The sequence below is a fragment of the Spermophilus citellus genome, assembly GCF_964194105.1.
Source record: "Spermophilus citellus genome assembly, chromosome: 3".
Classification (NCBI taxonomy): domain Eukaryota; kingdom Metazoa; phylum Chordata; class Mammalia; order Rodentia; family Sciuridae; genus Spermophilus; species Spermophilus citellus.
In genome coordinates, this window is record NC_138184.1 from 216,810,089 (window position 1) to 216,828,036 (window position 17,948).

At 46.6% G+C, this 17,948-nt stretch overlaps 1 protein-coding gene across 3 annotated transcripts in view; it reads right to left on the minus strand.

The window, feature by feature from the left end:
• HIPK2 (homeodomain interacting protein kinase 2) overlaps window positions 1-17,948 on the minus strand; it is a 196,980-nt gene that overhangs the window by 4,579 nt on the left and 174,453 nt on the right. Inside the window, exon 15 of one of the 3 annotated variants that reach the window (XM_081287441.1) lies at window positions 2,237-2,287. The exons of the other annotated variants lie outside the window; for them this stretch is intronic. Within the exon in view, the coding sequence (XP_081143567.1) occupies window positions 2,252-2,287 (36 nt within the window). The 3' untranslated portion in view covers window positions 2,237-2,251. Of the gene's footprint in view, window positions 1-2,236; window positions 2,288-17,948 lie in introns of those variants that run through there. 3 annotated transcript variants of the gene reach the window in all.

Consider the following 17,948-nt stretch of genomic DNA (forward strand, 5'->3'; position numbering starts at 1 on the left):
GGAGATCACTTGCCTAGCATGTATGAGGTCCTGGGTTTGAGTCTCAGCCCTACGTTTAAATAAAGCAAAGGTCCATTTACAACTAAAATAAATATTTCAAAAATGAAAATACTACAGAAATACGGCGTGTAGAAAATGAAGCACCTCAGTATTTCACACCCCAGAGATCTCCATTATTAGCATTTTAATATCTAGTCTACTGGATTTTTAGAAATGTAGACACTAGCCTATACTGTTATTTTATCTCTTTCTCTATATATCTCTATTTCCAAAACTTCACTCCTATTAAATGTATATCTATACATAATTTTTTAAAGCAGTCTCCTATTGGTGGACATTTGAGGTGTTTCCAGGCAGGTGACATGATTACAATGGTGCTAAATGTAATTATAATGTTATAATTACACTCAATGACCATCTGTGTACACTATTTTTTAAAAAACTCATCTATGATGATACTTCAGAATAGGGTCATTGAAATGAAATTGCTAAAATAAGAAAGGAAGAAGTCAAATTATCCCTGTTTGCAGATGATATGATCCTATTTTAGGAAATCCAAAAAGTTCTACCAGAAGACTGAGAGCGCTAATAAACAAATTCAGCCAAGTAGCAGTTACAAAGTCAATAGGCAAAAATCAATAGCTTTTTTATCCACCAGTAATGACTCTGCTGAGAAAGAAATCAAGAAAACAATCCCATTCACAATAGCCTCAAAAAACCCCACAAATACCTAGGAATAAATCTAACCAAGAAGGTGAAAGACCTCTACAATGAAAACTACAGAACACGGAAGAAAGAAATCGAAAAAGACACAAGAAGAAAGAAAGACCTTCCACGTTCAAGGATAGGCAGAATTAGTATTGTTAAAATGGTCATTCTACCAAAAACAATATACACATTCAAAGGAATCCCCATCAAAATACCTGTGACCCTCTTCACAAAACTAGAAAAAAAGAATCCTAAAATTCATTTGAAAGAATAAAAAGAGCCAAACTAGCTAAAGAAATTCTAAGTCAAAAAAGCAACACTGGAGGCATCACAATATCTGACTTCAAATTAGGCTATACAGTTAAAGTAACAAAAGTTGCAGGGTACAGACATGAAAACAGACACATAGACCAACAGAACAGAATAGAAGACACAGAGACAAACCCACACAGACACAATCTTCTGATCCTTGATAAAGATGCCCAAAACATACACTGGAGAAAAGACAATCTTTTTAATAAAATGGTGCTGGAAAAACTGGTTATCCATATGTAGAAGAATGAAACTAGACCTTATCTCTCAGCCTGAACAAAATTCAACTCAAGATGGATCAGAGACCTAGGAATTAGATCAGAAGCTATGCAACTTCTAGAAGAAAACTTAGGGTCAACTCTCCAAAGTGTAGGCACAGATATTGATTTTCTCAATAGGACTTCTAAAGCTCAGGAAGTAATGCCAAGAATTAATAAATGGGATGACTTCAAATTAAAAAGTTTATGCACAACAAAGGAAACAATTAAGAATGTAAAGACAGAACCTGCAGAATAGTAGAAAATATTTGCTAGCTACTCTTCTGACAGAGGATTAATACCTAGACTATATAAAGAACTCAAAAAGGGCTGGGATGTGGCTCAAGCAGTAGCGCACTCGCCTGGTATGTGCAGGGCGCTGGGTTTGATCCTCAGCACCATAGAAAAATAAGCACCACATAAAAATAAAATAAAGATGTTGTGCCCACCGAAAACTAAAAAATAAATATTAAGAACTCAAAAAGCTTACACCAAAAATCAAATAACCCAATTAATAAATGGGCAAATAAACTAAATAAATGCTTCTCAAAAGAAGAAATACAAAAGACCAACAAATATGTGAAAAATTGTTCAATATTGTCAGCAATTAGGAAAATGCAAATCAAAATTACACTGAGATTTTGTCTCGCTCCAGTTAGAATGCAAACAATAATAAATGCCATCAAGGATACAAATAATAATAAAGCTGGAAAGGATGTTAAGAGAAGGGAACATTTTTACACTATTGGTAGGAGTGTAAATCAATACAACCACTTGCCGCAGTCTGGCTGGGCACAAAATCACGAGCCACCACAGCTTTGTAGATTCAAACAGCAATTCTTTATTCCCGAACTCACACCGGCCCTCTACAAACACGTTCTGGGGAAAAATTCACGTTCTGGGCAAAATCCACGTACTCCACCAGGCTTTGAATCCCAAATACTTTCTGAATCCCAGGAGAACTCAACAGGAACTCAAGGATCGGCGTGCCAGAGGCAGCAGGATACGCCCTATTCCTGGCAGGGTACACCTTAAACCTGGAACCGCCCTAAACCCAAGGAGCGGGGATACTTCCTATTCCCAGCAGGATACACCCTAAACCTGGATCCTCCCTAATCCTGTAGGATCCTCCCTAAACCCCCGGATCCACCCTGGTCCTTGAGCAGGGTCACCTTTCTCAAACATACATGCAATGTCACTGCAAATGACCAAGGCAAGTCCATTTCCACGAGTCCTTCCTCTAAGCAACATGGGGTACGCTGGCAAGGAAATTTCGATGTGTCATTCCTACTTGGCAATGGCTCTCAGCAACCACTATGGAAATCAGTATGGAGATTCCTCAAAAGACTAGGTATGGAACCACCGTATGACCCAGCTATACCACTTCTTGGTATTGATCCTAAAGAATTAAAGTCCTCATACTGCAGTGGTACATGCATACCCCTGTTTATAGCAGCACAATTCACAGTAGCCAAATAACAGAACCAATCAAGGTGTCCTTCAATGGATGAATCAATACATAAAATGGGTATCTATACACAATGGAGTTTCTTCAATATATTTTTTAGTCGTAGGTTGACACAATACCTTTATTTTATTTATTTCTTTTTATGTGGTGCTGAGGATCAAACCAGGGCTTCCCATGTGCTAAGCAAGTGCTCTACCACAGAGCTACAGCCCCAGCCCCACAATGGAGTTTTATTCAGCCATAAAGAAGAACAAAGTTCTGTGATTTGCAGGGAAATGAATGGAACTTGAGGGTGCTATGTTAAGTGAAATAAGGCAAACTCAGAAAGGGTCCTATATTTTCTCTCATATGTGGAGGCCAGAGAAGAAAAAGGAAAAGAAAGAGGTGGGGGTGGTCTCCTGAAAACTGAAGGGAGATGTGGAGTGGAGGAAAGGGGGCGGGGGAGGGAGGCAGGAAGGGAAAGGGGAAACAGTGGGGGATGATACAGCCCAAATTATATGGTATGGTGTCCATGTATGAATATATGACAACAAATCCAATCATTACGTATAATTATAGCACACCAATAAAAATACGGGAAAAAAAAGGAAATGAAATTGCTGAGTAGTCATAGTTGGATGGGTAGATCTTCTGCAGGAGGCCGAGCAAGCAACGCATGAGAGGCCTGTTCTCCTCTTAGTCTTTACCTGACTGATGGGTGCAAATATTGAATTTCAACTTGCATTTCTTTAGTGCTGGATGAGGCTGAGTGTCTTTTCATTTGTTAATAATGTTCCTGAGTAGTGTCTTGGATTAACTCATGACCCTGAGTTAAAGTGCCACTGAGATTCCCCCCAATGCCAGTTCCAGGTCACTGGCTGGTTCCAGGAAGTGGCCCCTCTCCTGCCCCAGCCCCATGGAGTTCGCTGGTCAAGGGAGGCAGATGGTATCTGACCTGTCTGAATGGTCAGACGGAAGAACCCCAAGAGGGTAAGTGAAACCCAGCTCCGTTCCCCAGAGAGGAGCAAACAGCCCACTCTTGGTTCTTGTCTGATGTCATCCCCTCCCTTGTGGCAACCTGGGGAGCCTGCTAGGGCCCCTGGCCACACGGATGAGGAGAGGTTGGGGATCTCTGCACAGCCAGCTCCCTGGCACAGCCCCTCCTCAGCCCACAGCCACCTGCTCAGAGGGTGGGGGGGGGTTCCCAAGTCAGTGTGACACTCCCACCCCCTCCCACCCACCCCACCCTGGGTGCCCTCTCTCTCATCCCTCGTCTTCATAGCACTCAGAACTGTCACCACCTTCACATGTTTGTTGATCATTTAATGCTTATGTCTGGCCCTTTAGAAGCCCTTGCTGTGTCCCCAGATCAGCCATGCCCATCCCTGGTTCTGGGCTGATGTTGTTTATTAAATAAATAATGCCAAGCAGGGCATTGTGCAGGGGGCTTGATGTACCTTGCCCTACATATTATTTTCTCCCCCAAATTATAAACATTAAGAAAAATGGAAAGAGTTTACACCAGTCCCACAGATGCCCTCCCCGGGTCCAGCATGGTACCTGCTCTTCCTCTCTGTCCCTGTGCAGACACACTTTCTGTCGTTGTTGGGCCCTTTGATTGTGAGGCCAAGACCTGACGAAACACACCCCCTGGCCTTCTTTTTGGTACTGGTGATTGAACCCAGGAGCTGTGTCACTGAGCTACGTCCCCGACCATTTTTATTTTGTGTTTTGAGACCAGGTCTTGCTAAGTCGCCCAGGCTGGCCTTGAACTGGTGATCCTCCTCCCTTAGCTTCCTAAGAGTCTTTCCTTTGATGCTTTAGCATAATCTCCTAAGAGTACAAGCATTTTCCTTTGTTAGCACCAAAGAAACAGATGGTATCACCACACGAGATGATATTCTAGAGACTGATTTAAATTGCTCTCTCTCTCTGTTTTTTTTTCAAACCAGATCCCCATCAAGGGTCACACATTGACTTTTTTTTCCCCCCATGTTGGGGATCAAACCTAGGGCATTATGCCTGGCTATCACTGAGTTACATCCTCTCAAGGGTCACACATTGTATTCTGGTATATATCCATTTACTCTTTTTTTATGTGGGGGTACTGGGGACTGAACTCAGGGGCACTCAGCCACTGAGCCACATCCCCAGAACTATTTTGTATTTGATTTAGAGGCAGGGTCTCATTGAGTTTCTTAGCACCTCACCATTGCTGAGGCTGACTTTGACCTCACGATCCTCCTGTCTCAGCTTCTCAGCTGTCTCAGCACCCGGCTTCCATTTACTCTTTGTAATAACTCTAGGATGCAGGCCCTTGTTGTGACTTGAATGTGTCCCCCTGTATTAGTCAGCTTCACATTGCTGTGCCCCAAATACTTGAACAATTTAGAGCCAGTGTGGTGGTGCACGCCTATACTCCCCGTGGCTTGGGAGGCTAAGGCAGGAGGATTGTGAGTTCAAAGCCAGCCTCAACAATTTAGCAAGGACCTAAGCAACTTAGCGAGACCCTGTCTCTAAATAAAACATAAAAGTCTTGGATATGTTGCTCAGTGGTTAAGCCCCCCTGGGCACTTCCCCCCCCCCAAAAAAAGGAACACCTTAGAGGAAGAAGGGTTTATTTTGGCTCACAGTTTCAGAGGTTCATTCCATGCTCACCAGGCTCCATTACTCTGAGCATCATGGCAGAAGGGCATGGTGGAGGAAAGCTGCTCAGCTCATGGTGGCTGAGAGAGAAGGAGAGAGAGGAGAGAGGAAGGGAGGGAATGGGAGGGGAGGGGAGGGCAAGAGACTCTGCTCACCAGGGACAAAATATAAATTTAAAAGGCGCAGCCTCCAGTGACCCACTTCCTCCAGCCATGCCCCACCTGCCTATGGTCACCACTCAGTATAGTAGTGGTTTCAAATGATCAACACATTGAATGGAAAAATCTACTGATTTAGGTGACAGCTCTCATAATCGAATCATTTTACCTCTGAACATTTCTGAATTTACATAGGAGCTTTGGGGGGGGGCACCTCATACCTAAACCATAATACCTCTAAATTCACGTTTTGGTAAACTAATCCCCCAATTCCTATGTTCATGGTGTTTGGAGGTGAGATCTTTGGGGGGTGATTGGGTTGCCCTCAAGAATGCGTGAATCCACTCACGGACATGGGTGATCATGGCAGCAGTTTGTTGTAAAAGTGAGCTCTCGCTGGCATGCCCTCTCCATCTTGCCTTGTGATGCCCTCTGTAATGCTATGACGCAGCAAGAAGGCCTTCACCAGATGCAACGCAGATGCCTGCGCCAGCTTCTAGAACCCCAAGCCAAATAAACTTCTTTATAAACTATCAGTTGTCCAGTTTTTTGTCATAGCAACAAAGCGGACAAAGATGTCCTTAACATTTCCTCTTGTTACAGGTGAGGATAAAGATCCAGAGAGGTTGAGGAACATGCCCAGCATCCCATGACTCCTAAGGGGGAAAGCCAACATGGCAGGGAACATCTTTGGCTTTGGAGCACATCGTTTCTCCATTTTGTGGCTCTGCCTAGTCCTCTTGGTTCCCCAGGCATTTCATTCCCAATCTGACTTGTCTGGTCCAGAAGGTCACGAGCCAAGGCACAGTGGAGGTGCTGACCTAGTTACTCAGACTACTGGGTCTCACTTTTGGATTCCTCCAGCCACACCCACCACAACCTTATCTGTTGTAACTCTCTGAGGCATGCACTCTCAATTGGGAGCCAAAAGCATTTCTTTTTTGGTAGAGGATCCACTTGAAGGTAGGCTGGGCCAAGAAGAGACAGAATGTGGCTTTCCATCCGGTGTGTAGGTGAGGCAGCACTGGGCCTGGGAGAAAGTTCCTGCTGAATATACACAAACTCCCTGCAGGAGACTCGGAGAAGAGCCATAATGTGGAAGGAAAAACTTCTCCCTGAGTCATCTGCATGTAGGAACAAAGGTCCTCCCTCCTTGGGAGCTCCACCTCCCAGAATTCTTTTTTTCTTTTTTTTTTTTTTTTTTTTTAAAGAGAGAGTGAGAGAGGAGAGAGAGAGAATTTTTTAATATTTATTTTTTAGTTCTCTGCGGACACAACATCTTTGTTGGTATGTGGTGCTGAGGATCGAACCCGGGCCGCACGTATGCCAGGCGAGCACACTACCGCCTGAGCCACATCCCCAGCCCCCAGAATTCTTAACTCGTCCCTTATAGGACAAACTGATGGGTGGAACAGACAGCTCTGACTCACTCTCTTGTGGATTAATGCCCCCAGATGTCACTGATCTCTCTGGATTTGAGGCTCAGCACTTGGAAGACCTGGATGGGGGCAAGTGGAAGGGCCAGGAGACCCGGGGGAAGGAAAGGAGTGCAGCTGGCTGAGGAACACGGGCAAGTTGTGGAAGCCTTTCCCAGCAGGCTGGGCAGGAGACCCGGTGCCAGAGTCTAAGACAGCAAAGGGAGGAGACAGATTTGGGGATTCAGGGGTGCTCTTCCCCTCTGAGCTGAACCAGCCATGGTGGATGAGACTTTCTGGCCCAGGAGTCTCTAGGAAGAGAGTAGCTCCCAAATCCCATGGAGCCTGCAAAGATCTGACAGAAGGGCTACGAGTGCATCAGCCAGGGGTCACAACTCAAGGTGGAAATCCGGAGTCTAATCAGATAAATAGCAGTTGGAGAATATGTATTTCAGGACAAAGGTGGTAATTAATTATAAAAGCAAGAAGCAGTCATTTGCAGGAATAAGAGGTGGTGGTGATGGTAGAGAAAAGAGTGGACTGTAAGAGAAGATCTCTCAGATATAAGATTAGCAAGTTTTTCCAGCACTGGCCCAGAAGCAAACACCAGATATTCCAGTTCCCTGAGATGTGGGGGCCCCTGCCTGCCCACCCCACCTGCTGCCAAGTTCCTGAAGCAATGTGGGAGGGAGCCCTTTCTTTGGGAGAGGTGGGCCCAACCGCCCCGAGGAGCAGGGGCTGACAAGTCTCTTGGCTTTCCTGTCTCACCCCCATGCAGGGCTCTTCTGCCTATCTTTGCTGGGATTCTGGGTCTCACTTTTCATCTCGGTCCTGCTGAGGTCTTCAGTTTGAATTTGAAGCTTGGCCCCAATGTCAGTCCCCTTGGTTCCCGCCCCACCCCCACCATCTGCCTTTCCTGTAGACATATTAACCCCCACAAGAGATACTTTCCGCTTCCTTCTCTTAAGAAAGCAGTTGAACTTTGGGGCCTAAAAACTGAAAGGGTGCCTAGTTCCTGGGGTGAGTTGATTTGTTTCTAAAAGCCTGGACTCATAAAATAATAATACAGGAGGTTTGGGGGAGGAAGATCCTGCACTCAGTCTCCAAAGTAGCCCAAGGGTAGAGGAGGCTGGGTGGGGACAGGTGTAGGGACGAGGGCTGTCTGTGTCCACACTTGAAGGGGAAGGTCTTGCGCCCTAAAGAGAAGACCGCTCTTTGGGAGTGCACCTGAATCAGACAGAAGAAGCAAATGGGCAACCATGACACAAGAGTGAGCGGCCTCTTTCAGGTCACTGAGGAGCCCGGGGGTTCTCGTTTAATTCCCTGGACAGAGGGGTCCCTAGAAATGGGTTCATAGTGGAATCTTCATATGCCTTCAACAGAATTGGATGAATATGACTTAGAGGAATAGAGAAAGGTGATATTTGTTGTACCTGAATGTCCAGAAGACCCTTAGGGCCCACTACTGACAATTAGGAACTCTGTCCCTCTAAGGGAAAATGGCAGTGCAGACTTAGGAAAGGAAATTGACAGGACTCAGCTGATGAAGAGTTTGTCTCCAGAGCTATTCCCTAAGGTAAAGGGATGGATTCTAAGAAATCGAGGTGGACCTGCGGGATGTCAGTCCCCAGACATAGTAGTAGCTGAACCTGGATATATCCCAGCTCTTACTCAAAAACTACCAGATCACACAGGGACCAGAGTACAGGACTGTGCATACAGGTGGGGGAGGTACTGTCAGTGTGACTGTTCCTCCTCCATGTTCTATCAGGAAGCTGAAGGACCTGGTGGTGAGGCCACTCACTGAGACCTGGAAAACAGAAAGTTCTTCTAGACCCACCAGGCAGAACCCCATCTGAGGGTCCAAGGGGAAGTGGATGGTATTCAAAGGCAGGTTTTTGACAACAGACAATTTATTTAGGTATTTATTTTTAGTGCTGGGGATTGACCCCACAGTTGGCTGATTTTAAACCAGGTTACTTCTGCCCATGTGTTGGGTATCTCTTCTGTGCTGTCAGGAGCAGGGATATGGAGTCACTCAGGTCCAAAGGTGTCATTCACAGCAGAGACAAATTGTATGCACTGACTGGGTCCAGAAGCCTGGTCAAGGGTCCCTTTTCAGGAACCTGGACCTGGACCCCACTGGGAGACTAGACTGTGGGGGAAAGGGAGGGGTCTCCTGGCGAGACCTGATTACCGGCTCTAGGCCAGACTGTGGAGACATCAGTGGGGACAAAGAGAATGAGTTCATTCCAAACCCAGAAGACTCTGGCTGCACCTGGTTCTAAAAGATTGGTTCTCCCTGGAAGTTGGGTTACTCCAGCAAGGCCGGATGCAGGACTAGAGAGCAGGGTTGGAGGATGCAGGTGGCCCCGGGCTGCTGAGGAGAAAAGGTCAGACTCAGATTTAAGGCCTCAACAGCTCCCAAGATGCCTGGGGTTCATCTTCCCCGACTTCCTTGGGCTTTGGACTTGGCCCTCTCAGAACCGAACTGACCTGGCTGCCTCTGCCTGTCCCAGGCGTGGAATCTCCTGCCTGCTCGTGGCCTGGTCCATCTCAGTTCTGTCCTGGTTGTGTGCTGGCTCACTTTCTGCCTCCTCCACCTGTTCTCAGTCTCCTCTGCCCACCTCCAGGACAGGTGGACACGCTTCCTGAGACCTGTCCAGGTATTGAAAGGGCCCCAAACACTCAAGGACTGCCTAAGTGAAAGAGTGTCACATGACCTCTGTGACTCATCAGGGACACCCACATCAGCGATACCGGACTCCAGAGAGCCTCCACACCCTGCTCCCAAATCTAACAGTTAGTGAAGAATGGATGTCTGATGCGGAAGTTATGGAATGCCTTTGCTGTGAAGGAAATATATATTTTTTGACAATATTGAAAAATCATTATTTATTTGACAGATAACTTCTGAATTAATATAAAGAAATGGCAATAACTTGTATATACATTTATTCAAAATATTTTCATTGAGCACCAAGTAGAACAGTTTCTGATCTTTTCAGCAAAAACACTTTTATCATTGAAAGACTGCCTCAAACTTAGTTTATTTTGGGGAGGGGTGTGTCGGGGGGAACACCAGGGATTAAACTCAGGGGCACTCAACCACTGAGCCACATCCCCAGCTCTATTTTGTATTTCATTTAGAGACAGGGTCTCACTGAGTTGCTTAGCGCCTGCTTTTGCTGAGGCTGGCTTTGAACTCTCAATCCTCCTGCCTCAGCCTCCAAGTCACTGGATTACAGGTATGTGCCATCACGTTGGGCATTATTAGGTTTTTAATCAAGAAACCTAAAGCTGCCAATCAGAGTTTTTAACTAGCATGAGATGACCAGGTTAAAACCCTTATGAGTAAAAAATAACTTTTAAGTTTTGACCTATACATTCCAACCAAGGGGAGATACGTTGGCCTCAGGCTAGTCATCACAGGTCACAGGTCCACAAGCCAAGTATCATCCTCACAGCTCACAAACAAAATGAGTAATAGGTACACACAAAGTGCATACAAAATACATGTTCCTGTATGTTCCAGGGGAGTAATACCTGTTTCCCATGAGCATACAGTGCAGCAAGGGGCACAGAAAGAGACACCATTCACTAAGCCACAAGACAGCAGAAGGAATAAAAGCCCTGTGCCCGGAATGGAGTGGAGGCTTTGAGGACCAGGTGGCATCCAGGCCACACCAGGACATGAGTGGATATCGAGGTGCATGGGGAGGGAGGGATCTGCAGGGTTGGAAAGGACAAAATGAACCAAGACACAGCCACAGATCTACTGACTATTCAGAAGACAGAGGAGTGTTCGTTCTGGCTGAGGGATATAATCCAAGAGTCACGTAAAACAGAAAATAGAAAACCTCTTCTGACAAGAGGGCAGCATACCTTCCCCACAGAGAATCCACATGCTCTCTGTGGGGGTGAAGGAGCCAGGATCACTCTGCAGGTCGCCTCCCTGCCAAGGCTCTAGGCTCTTGGAATCAAATCCATTGAGCAAGAATCTTCTTTCATGTTAACTGCCTTTTCTCCAAAAAGTAAAACAAAAACACAAGCAAACAAAACAAAACTCAAAAGAAGAAGAATCAGACCAAGCTTTGATCCCTTGTCCACCACTTATGTCCCAGCTGTCACGCTAGGGAGACTGGGTCTGCTGTCACTCACACTGGTTCATTACTGCGAGGCTTCCTGCATGTCATGCTCCCAATACAGCTCCCTCAAGACAGCAAACACCGCACAACACATCCACTCACCCAAACCAAAGGCAGCATCGACTCAAGGATCTTCTGCGATATTACTATGCTAACCTAGCATACTTGAACCCTTTTTTTCTGATTTATATTTACAGAATATCTGCACTCTGTACTGCTATGGTGTCGCAGTCTGGCTGGGCACAAAATAACCGAGCCTCCACACAGCCTTGTAGGTTCAAAACAGGAACTCCTTTATTCTCCGCACTCCCGCGAACGCCAGGCATGCAGCCTTCTCCCCGGACACACCACACACCAACCGGAAATCCCTCCTCCGGCACTTCCCCAACCAACGCAAACTCCCCAGGAAGCCCCACAAGAACTCCAAAGTAGTGTGAGAACTCCAAAGTAGCAGGCGGACAGCAGGGGTCTAATATACAAGTGAATACACAGCTTAACATAACCATCATCATCTCAATGGCTTGCTGGTCACCTCTCAACCACTCTGTTCTGGCAAAAATGCCATGTGTCATCCCGACCGGGCTATGGCCCTCAACACTATGGAAGCATTACAAACGTTGCATTAGATTCCTCTTCTTGAGGTAGTTCAAAGTCTCAAGACAGCAAATGTACATATTTTTCTCTATTACCACGAATGTGTAGTAATCGCAAAACGCCTAAAACCAAATTGCTTCTCCCCTGATTCTAGGGGTACTTAATTTCCCCCCCTCAGATCATAACAAATTAATAACTGGAAAAAAACTATCTATAAACTATATAAAATTTTAAAAACAAGAAAAAAATCTGTGGCAAACTAATAGTCTAAACTTTGCTACAGACAAAACAAACAAAATGAAAGCTCACTTTGTTTATCAAACATTTTATAAAATACTCAAGTAATTAAATAGCTCATAAAAATTGAGGAGACTTTTAGGTGGAGATAAAATCAACACTAACTCATTCTCTGGCAAATAGTTGTTCTAAATGCCACATCCACACAGAGGTCTGGAGGAACTGTCTGCAGGAGGCTACCTTGTAGGCTAGACCTCTCGCAGGTCTGCTTCAGAGGCGCACGGATGTTGGCAGACACCTGCTCCAGGAACACAAGGGGCCCTGGGGTGAAAAACCAGCCTCTACCTCAGAGCAAAGCCTGTCCAAGGAAGGGACATCACCTTTGTCCTTGGAAAAACCCACAGAGCACTCCTAGGCACATTCCCACCCTGCTAAGTTGTTTATCTACAAATAACAGGAGAGATCTGCTGCGCCAGGTGTCCCTGACTCAGTCAGGCTAGGTGAGGATCCATAGCAACCCCCTAGCAGCCACCAATCAGCATGAGACAGGGAAATACCTGGGATGCCAGATGACCCTCCCAGTAGTTTATGATGGTTGATAACAAGTTGGGAAACCATGCAGTTCAGCAGGTACACCCCTCTTGGCTTAACCAATCAATTCAAATGAATACCCCTTTTGTACTGACCAATCACCCCTACCCAACTTGTTCCCGCCAGTGAAAGTGCTAATCATGTTTTAGAGTTGTTATTTGATTTTCCCGCGGTGTGTGATGATTTGCTATGATGTATGTGAAGTCCCTGCCTTCTCCAAAGAATGTATAAAACTGCTGCAAACCCTGGGCTTGGGGCCTCTCAGTGTCACCAGTTGCTGTGTGTGTGGGGGGAGGACCGAGCTAGCTCGCAATAAACACCTCTTTGCTGCTCACATCGATCTTGGGTCTCTGGTGGTCTTTTGGGGGTCCCGAATTCGAGCATAACAGGGGGACTTCGGCTGCTTTTTGTGTTGCACACTGATGTCCTCCAGTACCTGCTGCCGATGCCTCCGCCGAGTCAAGTGCTTCTGCACCAGCGCATCTCTCCTCCGCAACTCCTGCCTTAGTTCTGAGACATCCTCTTGGATAACTTGCTCTGGTTTCTGGACAGATAACTGCAATCTTTTTTTTTTTTTTTGTAGAAAAAAAAAAACATTCTATCTTGGAATATTCAGAAACTTATGGATACACTGATCAACACCTGTTCGAATTTCTTCGTGATCCGTGTCATTGACATAATCCTGACTCACTCAGGAGAGAAGCAAAGCGGAGCCTCGAAAGCCGACTCCTACTTGTTCACCAAGGTGCTGCTAGAAGCTCTCGTGGGCCTGAAGAAACAAAGCCTGGCCCTGGAGTCCTGGCGGGGGTTGTGGGGAGCCCCCGGTGGCTGCCCGGAGAACATACCCCCCAGCAGATCGGCCAGGTCTGGGGTGGCCTGAAGGAAATCTATTAAGAAATAGTCCAGGGCTGGGGCTGGGGCTCAGGGGTAGCACACATGCCTGGTATGTGTGAAGCGCTGGGATTGATTCTCAGCACTGCATATAAATAAATAAAATAAAGGTCTATCAACAAATACAAAAAAGAAAAAAGAAAGAAAGAAATAGTTTACACTAGGGGTTGGGGCGGAGCTCAGCAGTGAAGTACCTGCCTGGGGTGCACAAGGCCTTGGGTTCAATCCCCAGCCCTGCAACAGATGAACAAAATGGAACTGTTTGATAACATTTCCTAGTTTATTTCTATAAATATCAAAGTCTGGCTGCCCTTTTTATAATGTAGACTGAAAACTTTTTTTCTACTGGAGATATTGTTGCTTGAATGTTACCCAGATTATGTTGCCACACATGCTCCAAATACCTGTTTAGTTTTTCAGCATGCAAAGTTCTCCTTTGCTGCATTCGAAGTAGGCAGAAATATTTTAACAGTGGAGTGGTGGACAACGGGGAAAATGAGAGAGAGAGAGAGAGGGAAAGTGTGTGTGTGATGCCCTGGTTATTAACACTGTGACTCTGTCAGCCAAGTGGAAGTTGTCGGCCCTTACCCTCCTCTGGCTGAAGTGAACAAAATTCTCTATTGAGGGAAAAATCTGATGGATGAGTCTACCAGCCCTAACAGTCTTGGGACCAAGTCCATGGAATCCATCTACATCCATCCTTCTCCAAAAGGAAGTAGACGTTTTTATTAATGGGAACCCACTAGAGACTCAAAGCCCCAGGGAGATCACATCATATGTCATTCTGTGATCACAGGAGCCAAATTTCTGACCCACATACAAGACCTTGACTGGAATTTCAAGGCCCAGTTTGGGAGATTAACCAGTGTCAAGTTTAAAAGTTTTGCTCTTATTACTAATAATTCCAGTTATATGATAAGCTCTCTATATTTTAGGGTGCATTGAGCTTATCATTTTACCATAAAGGCTTGTTGGGAATGAGAGTTTAGGGTAACAATTCCTTAAGTAAGAACCAATCTTACTACTGGTTCATGTATAGATCCCTTTGAGATATCAGTGAAAATTGAGAACACTCTAGTAACCCAAACATACACTTCCCAGCTTTTTCAGTTTAGGGGGTCCCCAATTCCCTGAGGCATCCCCGTGAACAGCAATACAAGGCCCCCAGCTCACAGGCAGAGGCTCTAACCAGCAGGCTTATGGTTCTGTTGCATTTTTGCCCGGGAAGCTTTCACAGGCCCTTGGAGGTTATTTTCCACCTGTCTCATCAGAGCCCCAAACTGAAATTATGGATGACTTTTATCTGTGACCGGATTTGAACACCTTGACTCAGACAGCAGGTGTGCTAGGCTGGAGCTGGAGAATTAAATCCTGGGATTTTGAGCCAGGATGATGGCATTTCTGCAAGCAAGACACATGGACTAAGAGGGACGTCGAAGTGATTGTTTACTTTAAAGACAGCTTCATAATGATGATTGATCAAGCTTATTCCAAAAGCCAGATGGACCCCCTCCATAGAGTTCTGACACTCCTGCTGCCCGGGTCTGCCAGCCTTCTAGGGACCTGTGTTTCTCTTGCCAGTAAGGTAACTCAGGGTCTGTTGTGATATTGGAACCTCTCCCCCCTGTGGTCTAGGACACACTGGCAAGGGATTGTCTGTCTGTTCATCTGTTTTAAAGATTTTACTGATTGCCTGGGGGTCAGGCATGATCATAATTCCAAATGTGACACATAAGGGAAAGTTTCTTGTAGGTTTGACAAGTTGAACATTTTCCTCTAACTGTTCCAGTCACCATGACAATAGGTAGATGATGAGGGTTTTAGTGCCATCTTATCTGGGTATCTTACTATTGAGAATTAAATTGTGCTGGGCATGGTGGCGCAAACCTGTAATCCCAGTGGCGCAGGAGGCTGAGGCAGGAGGATTGCAAATTCAAAGCCAGCCTCAACAACCTAGCAAGGCCCTAAGCAACTCAGTGAGACCCTGTCTCTAAATAAAATACAAAAAAGGGCTGGGGATGTGGCTCAGTGGTTAAGCGCCCCTGGGTTCAATCCTGGTACCAAAAAAAAAAAAAAAAAAAAAAAGAATTAAATTGTTTTTTAGTTGGGCACTGTGGCACACACTTGTAATACATGCAACTCAGGAGGCTGAGGCAAGATAATCTCAAATTCAGGGTCAGTTTCAGGTTAGTGAGACAATAAAAATAAAAAGGGCTGGGGATGTGGCTCAGTGGTGAAGTACTCCTGGGTTTAATCCCCAGTACCATTAAAAAACAAAACAAAACAAAATAAAAAAAGAACAACGAGTTAAATTGTGTCTTTGCCCATCTCAAATGCAGTGTTGAAGCCCTAACTGCCAGTACCTCAGAATGTGACCTTGTTTGAAAATCAGATTGATGCAGTTGTAATTAGTTGAGGTGAGGTTATTAGGGTAAGGTGAGACTCTAACATAACTGGGTCCTTATGTAAAGAGGACATTTAGGCACAGACACATACAAGAATGCAGGTGAAGATGATTGCAGATATTGGGATTATGCATCTATAAACCAACAAAGAGCAAAGATTGCCAGATATCACCAGAAGCTACTGGAACATTCTCCCTCATGGTTCTCAGAAGAAACAACCTAGCCAACACCTTGACCTCAGACTTCCAGCCTCCAGAACTGTGAGACAATGAGGCTCCACTGTTTGAGCCCCTTAGTTTGTGGTACTTACTGCGGTTGCCTGGGGGGAAGCAAATGGACTTATATAGTCCTTTGATAGGAAACATGTCACCGTCCCAGTTAGAGCATCCAAATACGCTAAACTATGCAGACCAGATGGAGAACCCTTATGCCTACGTTTGCCTCCCACCTTAGTCTTTGTTGACTGGGACTATAATGACCTTCCAGTCCAGAGGTGGGCTTTCGTAGCTCAAGTATTTTTCAAGCAAGAGAAACAAGCCTGGCTGTTCAAACTTGGCCTTGAGAAACCAGGCTAGTGATGGCGGGAGGGTGGCAAATACACATTTACTGTCTGAAAACTTTTACAATCGACACCAGGCTTCTGCAAGAATATTGACATTATTCCCCAGCAGTGTTCCTGATGGAAACCAAAAGCTCTGGACAAGGCTTGCCCCTTGAGCTAGTAGACTGAACACCTCTGTTCTCCCTGAGGTAGAACAGAGGGGAGGGGCCCACAGGCCAGTGAATCCTGAGCTGAGGCTCCATTCAGAAGCCTGTTCCAGGAGCACACTATACGCCCAGGGGCTGCAGATGAAAATTAGAAAAAGGGAACCCCCAGAGGCAGCCACACCTGCAGGGCTTGTACTGCTTAAGGAGAGCAGGTGGATTAGAGAATGGCACCCCTTACTCCCAGCAGGCGCAGCTCCTGCCAGGAGGCTGGGCTTCGTGGTCAGGTGAGCGCTGAATTCCACATCCCAGTGGCTCCCGGGTCAGGAGCCATTATGCAGTGGGCAACTTGTGCAGATACCCGTGGCAGCCCCAGGTGTCTCCTCGGTCCCCAGATTGCACCTGCTTCTATTAAGGTACCTACTCCACATGGATGGGGGATTGGTTCTATGGCCCAAGAATGGCACCCAAGACCCCAAACTGTGGATAAGACGTGCTGATGGACCCCGCGTTCTAGGTTCCACGGCATCCCAGCACTCAAGCCAGAGCTCTCCACGGGGCGTATAGACAAGTTCATTCTCTCTCTCCTTGTATAGGAGCCCAGGGCAGAAAGGAGGTCATTATCCTTCGCAAATGTAGAGTCTGTGGGAAGACACTCTTCTCTTCAGGGGGTCCGATGCTTTCCCTCCTGAAAGCCAGAAAATCCCTAGTAAAAATCAAGGAGGGTGCTTCTGAGGAAGGAGCCACCCTGGTCCCTGCCTGAATATTTGCTGAGTGCAGGGTGCCATTCCTCCTTGGGGGTGGGTGTGTGCCTGGGACAAGAGGGAGCCATGGGGATGAGGCAACTGTGGGGACCATTCCAGGGACAATGAGTTCTGCCCTCCCTGGCCCCAGTCTGGGACAGCAGTGCAAACCCGAGGGCAGGAGCAGGACCTTCAGTCACTGGTGGAGTCCCTCTGGGACCCCTGTCGCCCCAATCTCTCAACAGATAAGGGAATGTCCTCAGAACTCCTGCCGAAGGCGCTCTGTTGAGCATGGCAGTCCCAGGGCGCAGTCCCTGCCGCGCTCCACTCCAATATTTGGACCTGACCAGCCTTGCTCTGGGAGCCGGCCCGGCGGTGAGTGACCCAGCAATGCAAGGCCACCAATCATGTCCCCCTCAGGGTCTAGAGCCAGGCACATCCCCATCCCAGGTCTTTCCCTCACAAGCCATAAGTTTCCAAGGCAGAGCGTCGCAAGTCTTCCCGTCAGAACGCAGTCGTGGTCCTCGTTGTCACTAGAGGGCGACCGTGTGCAAAGGGAAAGCTGCGCGCCACTGGGACCGCTCGGCCTGGCGGGGCGGCCAGGCCCGGGCTTCCCTCCAAGCGGGGTCCCTCGAGGGCTCGAGACTGCTCAGCCCTCCAACACAGCGCCAGCCAGCCGCTGGGGCATACC